The sequence below is a fragment of the Myxocyprinus asiaticus genome, chromosome 14 (assembly GCF_019703515.2).
Source record: "Myxocyprinus asiaticus isolate MX2 ecotype Aquarium Trade chromosome 14, UBuf_Myxa_2, whole genome shotgun sequence".
Taxonomy (NCBI): domain Eukaryota; kingdom Metazoa; phylum Chordata; class Actinopteri; order Cypriniformes; family Catostomidae; genus Myxocyprinus; species Myxocyprinus asiaticus.
The window spans coordinates 31,785,689-31,799,895 of NC_059357.1; the positions used below are offsets into that span (position 1 = coordinate 31,785,689).

At 36.0% G+C, this 14,207-nt stretch overlaps 1 protein-coding gene across 4 annotated transcripts; it reads left to right on the forward strand.

The window, feature by feature from the left end:
- Positions 1-3,915: 3,915 nt before the first annotated feature.
- On the forward strand, positions 3,916-13,960 carry LOC127451941 (AN1-type zinc finger protein 2B-like). 4 transcript variants are annotated; one of them, XM_051717024.1, is made up of 10 exons: positions 3,916-4,049; positions 4,602-4,689; positions 8,180-8,274; positions 8,366-8,497; positions 8,624-8,775; positions 8,862-8,978; positions 9,072-9,162; positions 9,265-9,344; positions 11,505-11,621; positions 13,617-13,960. In XM_051717024.1, exons 2-10 carry the CDS (start codon positions 4,635-4,637, stop codon positions 13,669-13,671), a joined length of 894 nt encoding a protein of 297 aa, XP_051572984.1. In that variant the 5' UTR covers positions 3,916-4,049; positions 4,602-4,634; the 3' UTR covers positions 13,672-13,960. The 4 variants fall into 4 exon arrangements, with proteins under 4 accessions (XP_051572984.1, XP_051572985.1, XP_051572986.1 ...); XM_051717025.1 differs by having other exon boundaries at positions 11,505-11,589; XM_051717026.1 differs by lacking the exon at positions 4,602-4,689.
- Positions 13,961-14,207: the final 247 nt, after the last annotated feature.

Consider the following 14,207-nt stretch of genomic DNA (forward strand, 5'->3'; position numbering starts at 1 on the left):
AAAAAAAAAACCCACAGTGCTTTAAAATTCATGTTTTAGGTATGAAAGTGTGTAATTTATATTGTAGAACAAAGCGTCCACGTGTTGCCAAGTAATGTTTACCACAGACCTAATTTAACTCATAAATTCAAAAATCCCATTATAAAAACCCATAGGAAAATCCAGAGGGATCCCATGGCGAATTAAACTTCCAGTTCGCTTACAAATTGACATCACGGCTGAATAGCTCTATTAAAGACCCCGTGAAATCATTATTAATGTTTTGCTGATTTAATTCCATATCTATTAGCTTTAAAGTCATCTATGTGCTAGTTTACTTCTAAACACTGACAAAATTAGTTTTCAGAAGAAAGAATTTAAGATGCACACCTTCCCCCTTCAACTGTTCAGCATGTCTGGCTGTGTTCTAACTAATGCTGATCATGCCTTCACAGGACACTTTGAAGGGAGCACAATCCATGCTGTAGGGTCATTCCAAACTGATTTTCCAAAAAGAATCACTTAAAAAGTGAGTTCTGGCTGAATGTTATCACCTTTCAGCCATCTGAAGCTCTCGAGCCCCGTTCACACATGCAGCGACTTTATCGCTTGATGTCGCTAGTCTCTGTACTATGAAGTTGCCAGTGGGCATTTCTACTGCTGTCGCTCTAACATTATTGGTGGACTGCATGTCTGGCCATGTCTTTTGAAAATATTATCACAGATGAGGCATATTGCTAGTAAAACCATGGTTTCATTCTTATATGACAAGGAATCAGTTTTCTTGTTCCTAAAAAATGCCCATTCTGCAGGGGAGAGTGTTTTTATATGAACTGCAGCAGTGCTCATTGTATCATATCATTAATAACATGAACAAACTATCAATGTACGAATGAAACTCACTCAGACTCCTGACAGTTTCTTTTCCACACATTTTATTATATTCATGTATGTGGGTACAGACGAATCATATAGAACAGTGAAATCACTCATGGAAACTTCTCTGTCTTGCCTGAAGTGCACTCGAATCCATTATCTCAAAAGAGATGGATGATGTGAGCTCCACTGACACGTCTTCCTATTGGTTGTCGCTCCCGAAAGTCCTTCCTCGTGCATAAAGTTACATTTTTCTCAACTGTGCTGTGTTGCTAGCCACGGCCACATCTATTTGCTAAAGGTAACTGTTGCTCGTGTCACCGGAAGTAACTCTCATTAACAATTAATGAGATGAGGTTGCTGTGTCGCTGGAAGTCACTGCATGTGTGTACAGGGCTTCACAGTGGAGAGTAATTTACTTAGAAGGGAATAGGGCATAGGAATGATCACTTCTGAATGGGATGGACCAATGTGGGAGTGTTGCTGGAGTTTATTTATAATTTTTGTGCTGCCAGATTTTTCTTGGGATGTACAGCTCGAATAAGTGTTCTTTATGCTTAAAGTATTGTGATTCAAAACATGGATATATTATCTTTTACACACTTGTTTCTCATTCATCTGAATTGGACTTGCACAAAGGCTCTAGCCTCGATGTAAGCAAAGACCGCAATGTGCTGTGTGCAGGGTTGGGGAGTAACGGCCCACACGTAACGGGATTACATATTTAAATTACAAAATATAAGTAACTGTATTTCACTACAGTTACAATTTAAAACATTGATAATTAGAATACAGTTACATTCAAAAAGTATTTTGATTACTTTGCATTTTATTGTCATTTGTTTCATTTAATATTTAGTCCTTTCAGATGGAAAACATTTATACATATAAATGATGCGATCCAAAGTGCATTTGAACAGCGGTGAAACAATTTTTTATGATGTGTTACATTCATACGAGCAGACAGAGAAGTAAGTTTGAAGCAGAAGAAATAGTAATAAACCTTGTGTAAATTGTCAGCTTTACGCTAAGCTGAAATGCTATTTCTAGCCATTTTACATGCACATGTTACCAGACACGATCATATTTTTTTTATCAAGAAAATTCATGTTGGATCATAATTTCTTTTTTTCTATTAAGACCTTTGATATTTGGGCAAAAATCATATTCTTGATAATAATTTTTGTATTGTTTTCCTTTAAAAATATCTAAAAATCCTTAAAACAAGATCAATTTGATTTATCTTGTTTTAGAAACAACACTGCATAAGATATTTAGGTTTTTCAGAGAATGTATTTTTAACATGTGTATTTTGTCTTACTGTACTGGCAGAGTTTTTATAGTCAAAACAAGTGAAAAAAAAATCTACCAGTGCTGAAGAAGTAATCCAAAGTATTTAGAATATGTTACTGACCTTGAGAAATCTAACGGAATATGTTACAAATTACATGTTACAGCATGTATTCTGTAATCTGTAGTGGAATACATTTCAAAAGTAACCCTCCCAACCCTGACTGTGTGTGTTCAGGTTATGGATTAATGTTGTCACTCAGTTAGATCACTATGTTCTCAGGTCTTTGAAAAAGCTGTTCGGTATTGCAATCACTTCTCAAGTTTCTCCTGTAGCCAACTCTGACATAAGCAGCATGGTGGAAAGGAGTATGTGAATGTGGCTGTACAAACTAAAGCCCCACTTCCTGTTTCAGTAGGAAATAGGCCTAGGTCAAAAACCACATCGAATTGCGCTCATCAAGACACTTTACGCAGATTTTAAGGATATCATCAAATGTTGACTACAATTCTACAAGCAGGCCTACATAAGTTTAAATAGGGTGACCATACGTCCTCTTTTCCCCGGATATGTCCTCTTTTTCGGACATTAAAAAAGCGTCCGGCCGGGATTTCTAAATTTGCGAAAATGTCCGGGATTCAGCTTTAGTTGCATTATGATGTGCATCTGGTCTAATACTTCATTGTGTGCGCGCGCATATTTGCATTGCTTTAACCCCTCTTTGTAAGTCCTGCCTTCTTGCACACAAAGAGGCTTGCAGCAACTATTGGTCAAATTCCTGCCTGTCAATCTCTCCGCTGTTGTGTTCGGCATCAAACAGTTGCTTGACAGTAGCAGCAAATGACAGCTGAGTGGTGCTGAAAGTGCAAATTTATAGAAGATTTGCACAAAAATTTCCCATGCTTTCGTCCAGGTCGAGATCCGTGGGAAGCAGAATGTATGACATGTAAAGCTGGCACTTATGTGTCAGTTGCTAATAAAGGTGCAAGTGATTTAGAAGCACACATTAGCTCTGTGAAGCATAAAGGGTCAGCAAAAGGTGAAAGTTCATCAGGTAAATTAACGGAATACTTTTTGCAACCAGGTAAAATTGTTATCACATTGCTTCATTTTCCATGGCCATTCAAAATAATAGTAATAGTAAATGAAGGTACTCTCATGGCATCAAATATTTTATTTTAGTACATGGACATTCAAAAGAATGTTGGAAATGTTTATTTATTTATATATATTTATGTTATGCTATTAGAGTGTCTTTTTCACTGTATTAAAGTTTGCATTCATAGTAACACTGTTATTGAACCCTATTATTCCACCCCATGGCAAATTCTGTACGTCACGGTTAGCAGTACATTAGCTTTGCACAAAAAAAAAAACAAAAAAAATTTTTTAGCAAAGTCCCGTCTCTGTTTTAAGTCCTTCTGTCCCCAAAGAACTGTGAAAGCAATGAGAAAGACCCATCTAAGTTGCAAATAATGGAGAGGACTCTCGATAATTTACAAACATCTTTCTGCACTACTTAGCAGAAACGTGTTGTAGAAATTAAGTATAAATGACGTGCAGCTAACTTTCTACTTGGTGCTTCGGGAAACAGCCATGGACTGCGGAATACAATTTAGGAAAAGGACTTTATTAAAAAAAAAAAAATAAAAAAAAAAATAAAAGTGTGTGTCTATATATATATATATATATATATATATATATATTTAAAAAGGACTTTTATTTTGGAAAAATTTAAATAAATAACTAAATCTCCTGATGCTGCTAGATTCACACCTTCTGCGATGACATTTCAGATTCGCAGACGACTACAAGATCTCAGAAGCTTTGCTTGATCGAAGCGACAGGTGAAAGACAACTATCAAAGGAGGGACCGATATAAGTGGATTTTCCCACAATTTCAGTAAGATCCACATTATCATCATGTCAGTAGAAATATATTGGTAAAGGTTTTTCGATTTTTTTTAAGCTGATCTCTGAGCTTTTACAGACATCAGCGACACTGCTAATTCGCTCGTAAAAATTACTCTGTATTTTAAAGCTTCGTTTATTAAATTCGCATAAATTTAATAAACTTCAGCTTATTAACATTAATCATTTAACCTGCCGCACCCTGACGTTACAATCAGTTTGTATCATATTTTAATAACAGCTATTCATATAGAGTTTGTGTCCTTCACGTAACGAGATAGTCGTGATACAGAGATGTGTTTCTGTTTCCTATTTATTCTCGCATGATTCAGCATTAGTTGAATCAAGCAGCTTACAGATACACAACAGTGACGTGATGGCGTTGTTTATGGTAAACATGATAGACTTCCGCTTTTTAAATCATGGTTTGGCCATTAAAGTGGGTTCATTATGTTTATATATATATATATATATATATATATATATATGACCACAGATGTCTGTGTAGGTCAGAGGACCTGATGGTTTTATTTCCTGTTGACAGTAAAAGAAGCGAAACACTTTTCACCACTGTGCCATGGAGTTTCCAGACCTCGGGGAGCACTGCTCAGAAAAGTCCTGCAAACGTCTTGGTGGGTGTTATATTTAGGCTTGAGGCCCTTGTCCGATTGTCCCACAGCCTGTATGGGTGCTTTTAATTCCTGATCTGTTTGATCACGTGGTGAATGGCAAATGCCATGCATTTTTGTTTTTTTGTTTTTGTGCTAGGTGTGGTATTCCTCATCATCACACATTATTTCGTCCCATTTAATGACTAACGTCGGGGTTAATAAAAGTAACACACAATACAATCTAGTGATAGACAGATCTGTCAGTGAGGTAAATTATTCTGCCATTATTGTCTGTTTTTGTTGTGGTTAGTCTGCCAGTTAACAGAAGTGTTAGTTTCCCTTTATATCATTTCCAGAATTTTTTTCTTTTCTTTTTGTTGTTGTTGTGTGGAATAAATAGTGTTTAAGACAAGTGCTCATTTAATTTCCGCAATTTGTGAACATATAATTTGCCATCATTAAATACAGAGGAGACTGGGACTAGGTGACACTTTTTACTGCAGGGAATATTTCTCTAGGGAGGTTGTATTTTCAAAGGTAATTTTGTAAGCAGAATGTGCCCTTCTGGTTGTGCCAAAAAAGGGGGGACATTTTTTATAATAAATATAAAATGATTGAATAAAACAAAATTAAAATCTGTTAAAGTTCACCCAAAAATGAAAAGTCATTTACTCACCCTTTGAAGAATATCTCAGCTCTGTAGGTCTATACAATGCAAGTGAATGTTGACCAGAACTTTGAAGCTCCAAAAATCACAAAGGCAGCATAAAAATAATCCATAAGACTCCAGTGGTTTAATCCATGTCTACAGAAGTTATATGATAGGTATGTAATCGTCCACAGGTTCGCTGCCGGTACTGTAACATGAATTAACTGCCATAAGGTAAAGAAATTCCCTGTGCCATTGCAGTGTTGTGCATTACTAAAATCATCTGACAAACCTCCAAGCGCGCCCGGGCAGAACCAGAACACAGCTCAAGCTGTAATGCACATAATTTGTGTTACTTTAAAATAAAATTATAAATACATATTATAAATAATATGTTTTATACTTGTGTGTGCATGTGTATTTCATTCATTTCATGTTTATAGGTACACCGGGATTATATGATTTTTGCGCACACGTGGTTTCTTAAATGTTTTCGTAAATTTAGAATACATTTTAGTAACTTATTTATGAGTCATGATTTCTGCTTGAAAACGTTTGTATGCACGGTTAGTGAATTTGAGATTTTCTTGTAAATCTCTCAAGCATTTAAGAAAATTAGGTAGAGGTGCCTTTAACAGCATGTATAGTGATCATCCCTATTCCCTACTCGCTATGAAGGGCAGGGGCTTTGAATAGGTACTCTGAAAGGAACACACGGCAACATTACTGTAAGAATGTACCCTTCACTAACAATCTTGTGGAAGGGTCCATCAAGAAAGGATTCATTTTCTCACTTTCATTTGGAACAACTCTTCGAGTGGCATGCACTTTCCACAGTGCCCTTCAAGAGTGCATTAATGCAGTTGGGAATTTGCCTCCGGGATCATCAAAGTGGCGCTGCCTCAGACGAGTAACACGTCAGCTCTATGTAAATTACTGTAATTTCCGACATCACACTTGCAGTATAGACTGCTTGATAATGGGAGCGGTCATGTCGCTTTCAGTGTAGATAGAAATTCAATACATCTTTCTCAGAATACTGAAGAAGCTGTCTGATTCAGCCTGAACCAGTTTGTTTTTTGTTTAAATGAATAAGTCATTAGACTAATCGTTTTGTAAAAAGTACCATGGTATTACCATTTTTTGGACATGGAGGCTTCATGGTAACCATTCATAACCATGGTATTACTATCTTGGTACCATCATTGTGCCATGGTTCTGCCATATTACTGCTGTAAGGTCCTAAATATTCATGACAGAGTATAATAAAATAAAATAAAATAAAAATGTCATTAATATGAAATGAAACTAATTAAAAATACTACAGAAAGTGTCAGTTCTATAAAGAGGATTATGAGGTCAGAGAGAAAACAGCAGAGATGACAGGATGAAGTGAGCAAAGATGAAAGAAAGTGAAGAGAAAAGTATTGAGATAAGAAAAAGATTAGTGTTGTGAAGTACTGTGGTGTTTACAAGGGTACTTGTAAAGCTACTTGAAAAATACCATGGTTTTACTATAGCACAGACCATTGTAATTGTAAAACATTGTAATACCGTGGTACTTTTTGTGAGAAAAATAGCAGAATAGGCTATTACTTGTAATGATAATGAAGGACATAATGGAAAAATTTGAAATGTATTGCTTATGATAAAAGAAAATGCTTAAATACTGTAAAAGCAAAGAAATAAGTAGAAGTACTGCACATTCAAACAAATAACAGTGCGCTTTTTTTTTTTATCATTCTGTCCCTGCTGAGGTCTGTGCATGCCACTGATTTTCTGTATAGGCACATACCTTGAAGTCTTGACTACAAAAAAGCTAAAAACATTTTCACTGCTATTGCTCAGGAAAAAATATAATTGAATAGCCCTACATGTTGAACAACATGCCTTGCATGGGGTAAGTTGTCACAATGGAACCTGCCATTAAATAGCCTATTATAGGCTTCTCAGCTAAATGCAAAAAGTAAAAAATATGATCAAACACAAAACAATTCATGAAACAGCAAAAATATAAAAGCTAACGTACAAACTATGAACATAAAACATTGTTTTGGCCAACAAATGTTGTAATTAATAAATTGTATAAAGTATAACATTAAAAATACATGTGGAAGCTTCCCCCAATAAAAGTATGACAGCTTGCCTGACATATAATGTATGAAAAATATTTGAAATTATAAAAAAAATGTGTGTGTGTGTATGTATGTGTATATATATATATATATATATATATATATATATATACCCTTGTCTGGAGAACACCGTTTGACATTTTGGTTAAATTTTATCTTCATTATATAGTTTTGCCTGAATATAAGTTAGTGTTGTTTCATTGTGTTACCTTAAGCTACAGCAAAAATATGATGTTATAGAATTTTTGAATTATTCTTATTTAAGAGGGTTTTTAACTGTGTGTTTAAAACCAACATACAAAACCACTGGTAGAGAAAATGCAGATTTATTTGGAATTTTGACTTAACTTTATAGTTCCTGAGATATATTCCTTTGTGATAACTTCCTTGTGTGACAACTTGCCCCGGTCTTTTATATCCATTCCAGTCATTTTTTTTTTTAAATCAACCCGATATAATGTCAAACAATGCATTACTAGCATAAAAAATTACAACATCAATCATGTTTAATTGCATGTCTTCATAAATTAACTTTAACACCTACAGTATATTTAATATATCTTGGCATTATATCAGCCAGTGACCAACCCTCTCTACGCATCGGCCATTGAAAAACCCATTGCTTAAACACGAATCTGGTTTTATAGTGATGCTGTACCCATAATGATTGATTATTTCATGTGTAATGTGATCTTTAATCTTTTATGTCATGTGGTGTGGACTACAGATTTTCTTCCTATGAGATGTGATGCCTGTGAAGAAATTTTCTGCAAAGACCACATAACTTATGCAAATCACAAGTGCACTTCATCTTATAAGAAGGTGTGTATAATTGTGTGAATAATATTCTTGCTCCAGTGCATCACTGCAGTGCTTTCAGGTATGCTGATATGTGTTTCTTTTCTATGTACAGGATGTCCAGGTTCCTGTATGTCCATTGTGCAACACCCCCATTCCCATTAAAAGAGGGGAAATGCCAGATATCAAAGTTGGGGAACACATAGACCGAGACTGCAAATCTGACCCTGCTCAGAGGAAACGAAAGGTAGCCTTGATTTGGAGGGCACAAAAAATAAATACAGATGATGATCTCTCTGTTCCTTTCACTTGGTTTCAGAATCAAGGTAAAAATGTAAAATCAGTGCTAGTCAGATTCTTTCTTATTCCACAGATCTTTACAAATAAATGCTCCAAGGGGGGCTGTAAGCAGAAGGAAATGATCCGGGTGACCTGTGACCAGTGCCACTTAAACTACTGTCTTAAACACAGACATCCGCTCGACCATGACTGTAAGACTGATGGCAAGCCAGTTTCCAAATCAGGGTAAGTTCAGTGTTGTAGTGGCAATACTGATTAGTGAAGCTCTCTGGAGGACTGGCACAATAATGATGGTAGGGTTTGTTTTGCAGGCATGCTGCTTTAATGAGGGCTCAAGCCCCCTCTTCCAGTAATGTTGCTGCGTCATCCACTAGAGGGAGTTCTAGGTCTATGTCAAATGGAGTGACCGCTAGACCTCAGAGCATTAGGTAAGCATATTTTGAGAAATTGATGCCCTCAGAAGATTCGTTTGATTGCGTTTAAGACCAGTTATGATTTAATTGTTTTCTGTTGCCCAACAGTGCACAACGGACAAATGCTGCATTTCCTCCCATGGTTTCCCCCACGGCACAGAATGTAATGCCTACATCGGTGTCATTTCAGGCTGGACTGGTGTGTTGCTTATTTTGTGAGAGTTTCAGTGGACTGTTCTTATAAAAAAAAATTCACTTTTGACGGTCTTGAAACCATGAATTGTTCTATTCATTATCACAGACAGAGGAGCAGGCCCTCCAGAGAGCGTTAGAAATGTCACTGGCTGAATCTGCGCGAGCGAGCCAGCCTACTACTCTAAGGTATTTATGTCCTCAGTCAACCATGTTGCTTAAAAATATTTTTAATCTATTAAGAAATGCAAACATCAAATTTGTAGGTTAAAATCTAAATGAATGTACAAGGGCAAGTGTTCATTTTTGGTCACCATTTGGTCATCTTATGTTTGGTTTTTTTTTTTGTTGTTTTTTTTTTTTTTTTTAAGATCGGTTTACAGCAAAAACCCATTTGGAAAAAAACAAACAAATAATGTAGGGTATCCACTCAGCAAATTACTGAAATATATAATACAGACTTAATATAATTAGTTGGTGTCATATACATTTCTCCCAGTATCTTTGAAATAAATCATTAAACGTAAGTTCTTCCAAACAATTAATATCTTGAACAATTTTGTTGATATAAAAGGGTTTCTGGCTTATACTGTACCAATTTCTGGTAATGGTCTTTGTATATGCTATAAAATAATATCCTAACAAGTTACCTATCCTCCTCCAACACATTATTTGAAATGTTCCAAAGGTACAATGTTGAAAATTATCTTGGGATCTCATATCTAAAATTGAATATCTTGGGATCTCATATCTAAAAAGAATAGTGAAAAATTCCAGCTTTTCACCATTTTTAACCACTTTAATAACCATTTTACCATTTAGCAGTTCACTTAAAATAGTCTTGCAATGTGACAAATTTTCAAAAGTACAAATATCCCATGTAGTATCTCAATTGACCCTTCACTAATGTCTGCCCCCTTGGCTACCTTTGCTCACTCTGACAAGGTTTGCAGAACTTCCCAAAGGAATGAATGGGAGTGCCGAAACGGCATGTTTTTTTGGCAGAATATTCTTAAAACTGAATCGACAATAACCTTACGTAGGCTGGAATGAAGAGGGACATTGTAAGGCATTTTTATTTGACGTTTTTTGTAAAAGAAATTGTTAAATTACACAGTCATTTGATTGAAAACTGTGGAGACTGTGAATCAGAATGAAGGCAAACGATTTTTACAGTCTCTTAAAAAGAGAATAGTGTCATTTGATAGCGATTACACGCCTGAGAACATTAGCGTAAGTGAACGGAACTGCTTATAATGTCTCATAACACACTCACTGTAATGCTGTGAACTGTTTATTTACCATCGCCTTTGATAAAACCTGAATCAATATGTGAATTAACTAAGGTTAAGTTATTAGCTTTAATTTACCTTGGAGCAAATGTATGTGTCCTTGCTGATGTTAAACATGTTCATTTGGGAATGATGAATGAAACCGTTTAATCCATGGCATGCTCTTCTCGAGATTTATTTAAAGATTAAACAAAAAGAAAGAAACACTGCGTGCATCCTGTGTGGGTCCCTCACTCATTATTAAAAGTGATCCAGCAATAATGTTTTTGGTTTTTTTTACAATTTTTTTTGGATTGTTTAGATACAATTCTGCTTAAAACTACTCAAACACACACTACTCCCTTAGGCGCTCACTAGAAAATGGCAAACGCGTGTCAGAGAAATGGCAGACGGTAACAGTTGCTAAGACAGGATTGGTCAAAAACGCTTAAAACGGGGCTTAGTGAAGGGACAATTAAAATGAAGTCATATAAACTCCATAAATTAAAATTTTAACAAGAATTAGAAAACTTCTTTTTAAAAAAGGTTTAGATGAAGTATAGCATATAGCACGTTACATGCAAGATCTTACACCGATAATGCTTAATTAGCCGACAACGCGTAAGGTCATGGAAACACCTTAAACGGCTTTCATTTATCGGAGTAAGTTCATAAATGGCTTAAAAATTAAACCGCCGTTTTTACCAGCCTATCCAATGTGCGCAAATGTTGTGCGCAGGTCTGTTTACGTTTTGAAATCAACAGCAGAGAATAACCACATGATTCAAATGTCATGTAAATGCAGTTTTCCTGCGTTGTCCAATTAATTTATTTTTTTAATAAGCTGATTTTTTTTGTCATTATCAGTATATTGGTGTGCATTTAAACAGGCTCAGTATCACACTGCGGGACACGTTTTGTTGCACAGTACAGTGTGATAACATCTGTTCTTTTCAAATCTGTTGCCTTCTTAGTGTAATATGCGTTTAACACATATCCATCTGCTTATAGAATGGTTTCCTGTGTCATGATCTGAAATTGCGACCATTATGTTGATAACTGACTGTAGGTTTTTCAGTCCTCAGGAGCAGGAGGATCTGGCCTTAGCTCAGGCTCTCGCTGCTAGTGAAGAAGAATACAGACGACAGCAGCAGAGACAACAGGTAGCCAGAAACCTTAGCAGGACACCATCTAGGTACATAGCCCTTGTGGTGTCTCTGTTTCTGTCTAATCTAATTGGGTGCCAGGGACTTAACAATGGTTTGTATGTTTCTTGAAGTGTTTTGCTGAATATTGCAAAATCCTTAAAGGGACAGGTCACCCAAAAATGAAAATTATCTCATGCCATCCCAGATGTGTATGATTTTCTTTCTTCTACTGAACACAAAGTTTTTTTAGAATATCTCATGAGTGGTGGCCTGGCGCAGCGAGTAAAGATGCTGACTACCACCCCTGGAGTCGCGAGTTCAAATCCAGGGCATGCTGAGTGACCCAAGCCAGGTCTCCTAAGCAACCAATTTGGCCCGGTTGCTAGGGAGGGTAGTGTCACATGGGGTATCCTCCTCGTGGTCGCTATAATGTGGTTTGCTCTCGGTGGGCCGCGTGGTGAGTTGTGTGTGGATGCCGCGGAGAAAAGCGTGAAGCCTCCACACGCTGTATGTCTCTGCAGTAACATGCTCAACAAGCCACGTGATAAGATGCGCAGATTGACGTCTCAGACGCGGAGGCATCTGAGATTTGTCCTCCACCACCTGGATTGAGGCGAGTCACTACACCACCACGAGGACTTAGAGCGCATTGGGAATTGGGCATTCCGAATTGGGGAGAGAAAAAAAAAAAGAATATCTCATGAGCTCTGTAGGTCTATACAATGCAAGTGAACTTTATTCACTTTAAGGCAAGGCAAGTTTATTTATGTATCACAATGGTACACAATGGTAATTTAAAGTGCTTTATATAAAAATGATCAAGAAAATACAAGATGCATAAAATCAATTTTAAACCAATTCATAATAAGAAATGAGAACAAAAAGTAATAAAAGAAAAATAAAAGAAAAAAGCACAAAGGCAGCATAAAAGTAATCCATAAGGCTCCAGTGGTTAAATCAATGTCTTCAGAAGCGGATCAATATTTAAATTCTTTTTTTACTATAAATTCTCCTCCCTGCCCAGTAGGTGGTGATATGCACAAAGAATGTGAATCACCAAAAACAAAAGAAGATTATGAAAGTGGAGATTTATAGTAAAAAAGGATTTAAATATTGATCTGTTTGTCACCCACACCTATCATATCGCTTCTGAAGATATAGATTTAACCACTGGAGTCTTGTGGATTATTTTTATGCTGCCTTTATGTGATTTTTGGACCTTCAAAGTTCTGGCCACCATTCACTTGTATTGTTTGGACCTACAGTTTGTACATTAGTCAGTTAGTCATCTGTTTGTATGACCAATGATAAATTGGTGGTTGTGTTCGGGAAACCTGTTTTAATACAGTGATTATTTTTGCAATTCCGTTACTGCTGTTAGTGATGCAGAAATTACACTTTACCTTTAAGAAAAATGAATCATGAGAACAGTCATACAATTGCTGAAATCAACTTATGACATGACTGAAATTGGGGAGCAGTAAAATCTGGGCATGCATCTGGGAATGGCAGTAACATTGCACTATTTACAGAGAGACAATTACTGTTAAATAAACAGAGAAGAAACTCAGAGGAGACTATGTCAGTTATAACTTGTCAGTCATAATTACTGTGCATGTTTACTTTTTAATTAGTCTGTCAGACCTTTTATTATGTACCTGTGTTGCATTTGCATGGGTAAACTGGCCATGAACTTGAATAATTAATTAACTTGCATGTAAAGTCATTACTTTATGAAAATAAACATTATCCCAGAAGCAATTGAGCTCTAAAACAAGAAGGCAAAGAGTGTTCTTAAACACTCAATTAAATGAATGCTTTGTATGCTGTTTTTATAATTTGGTTAATCTAATTAAAATAATTCATTTGTGAATGCTGTCTGTGTCAGCTGATAAAAGACAATTCAATAGGAATCACAGACTGACAGACATAATGATAGTGTCCCAATAAACCGCTCCAGATTTTGTCATTTTGCCTATGAGTGCTGCTATTACAATCATTAAATACTTCTCTAATTTGTTTTTCTCATTGTTTTCTCATAGGGAGGAGTTTCTAAACAGTCCAGTTGCTGCCTGTCCTAATGTGAGGTGGCCCTGACCAACTTTAATCTGCCTCGATCTGCACACAAGCACCAACAATGTACCAGCTAGCTGCACATGCCCAGTGTATTCCTCAGTCCAGCATTTGAAGCTTTTAATTCTCAAATCAACACATCAGAGTTACCTTGTTGTTAATCTTTTTTTTTTTGTCTGTTCTGCATCACTCTTTAGTGTGCTTCCGGCAATTCTGCCATTTTGGCAAGTGGTGCTTTATGTAAATATTTTATAGAGTTATCATGCTTATCTATCAATGTAGATGTCTTTTCAAAATAAATTATTTTAAAGTGTTTATTTCACAACCTGTGTAAGTGTTTCACGTAGTTCACGTTAGCCTACACCAGAGCTCTCTACATCATTCCCTTTGGTCTCAGTTATACTAATACCATATTATGCTATACATTGTGGCATTTTCAAAAAGACAATACATTTTCAGATTCAATTGTTAGCCTTGACTTTTAGGTCCTGTGAGTGGCAAAAATTACTCTTGTTACAAGGTTATAATATAATTAGATAAAATAACGTTTTAAAATAAAA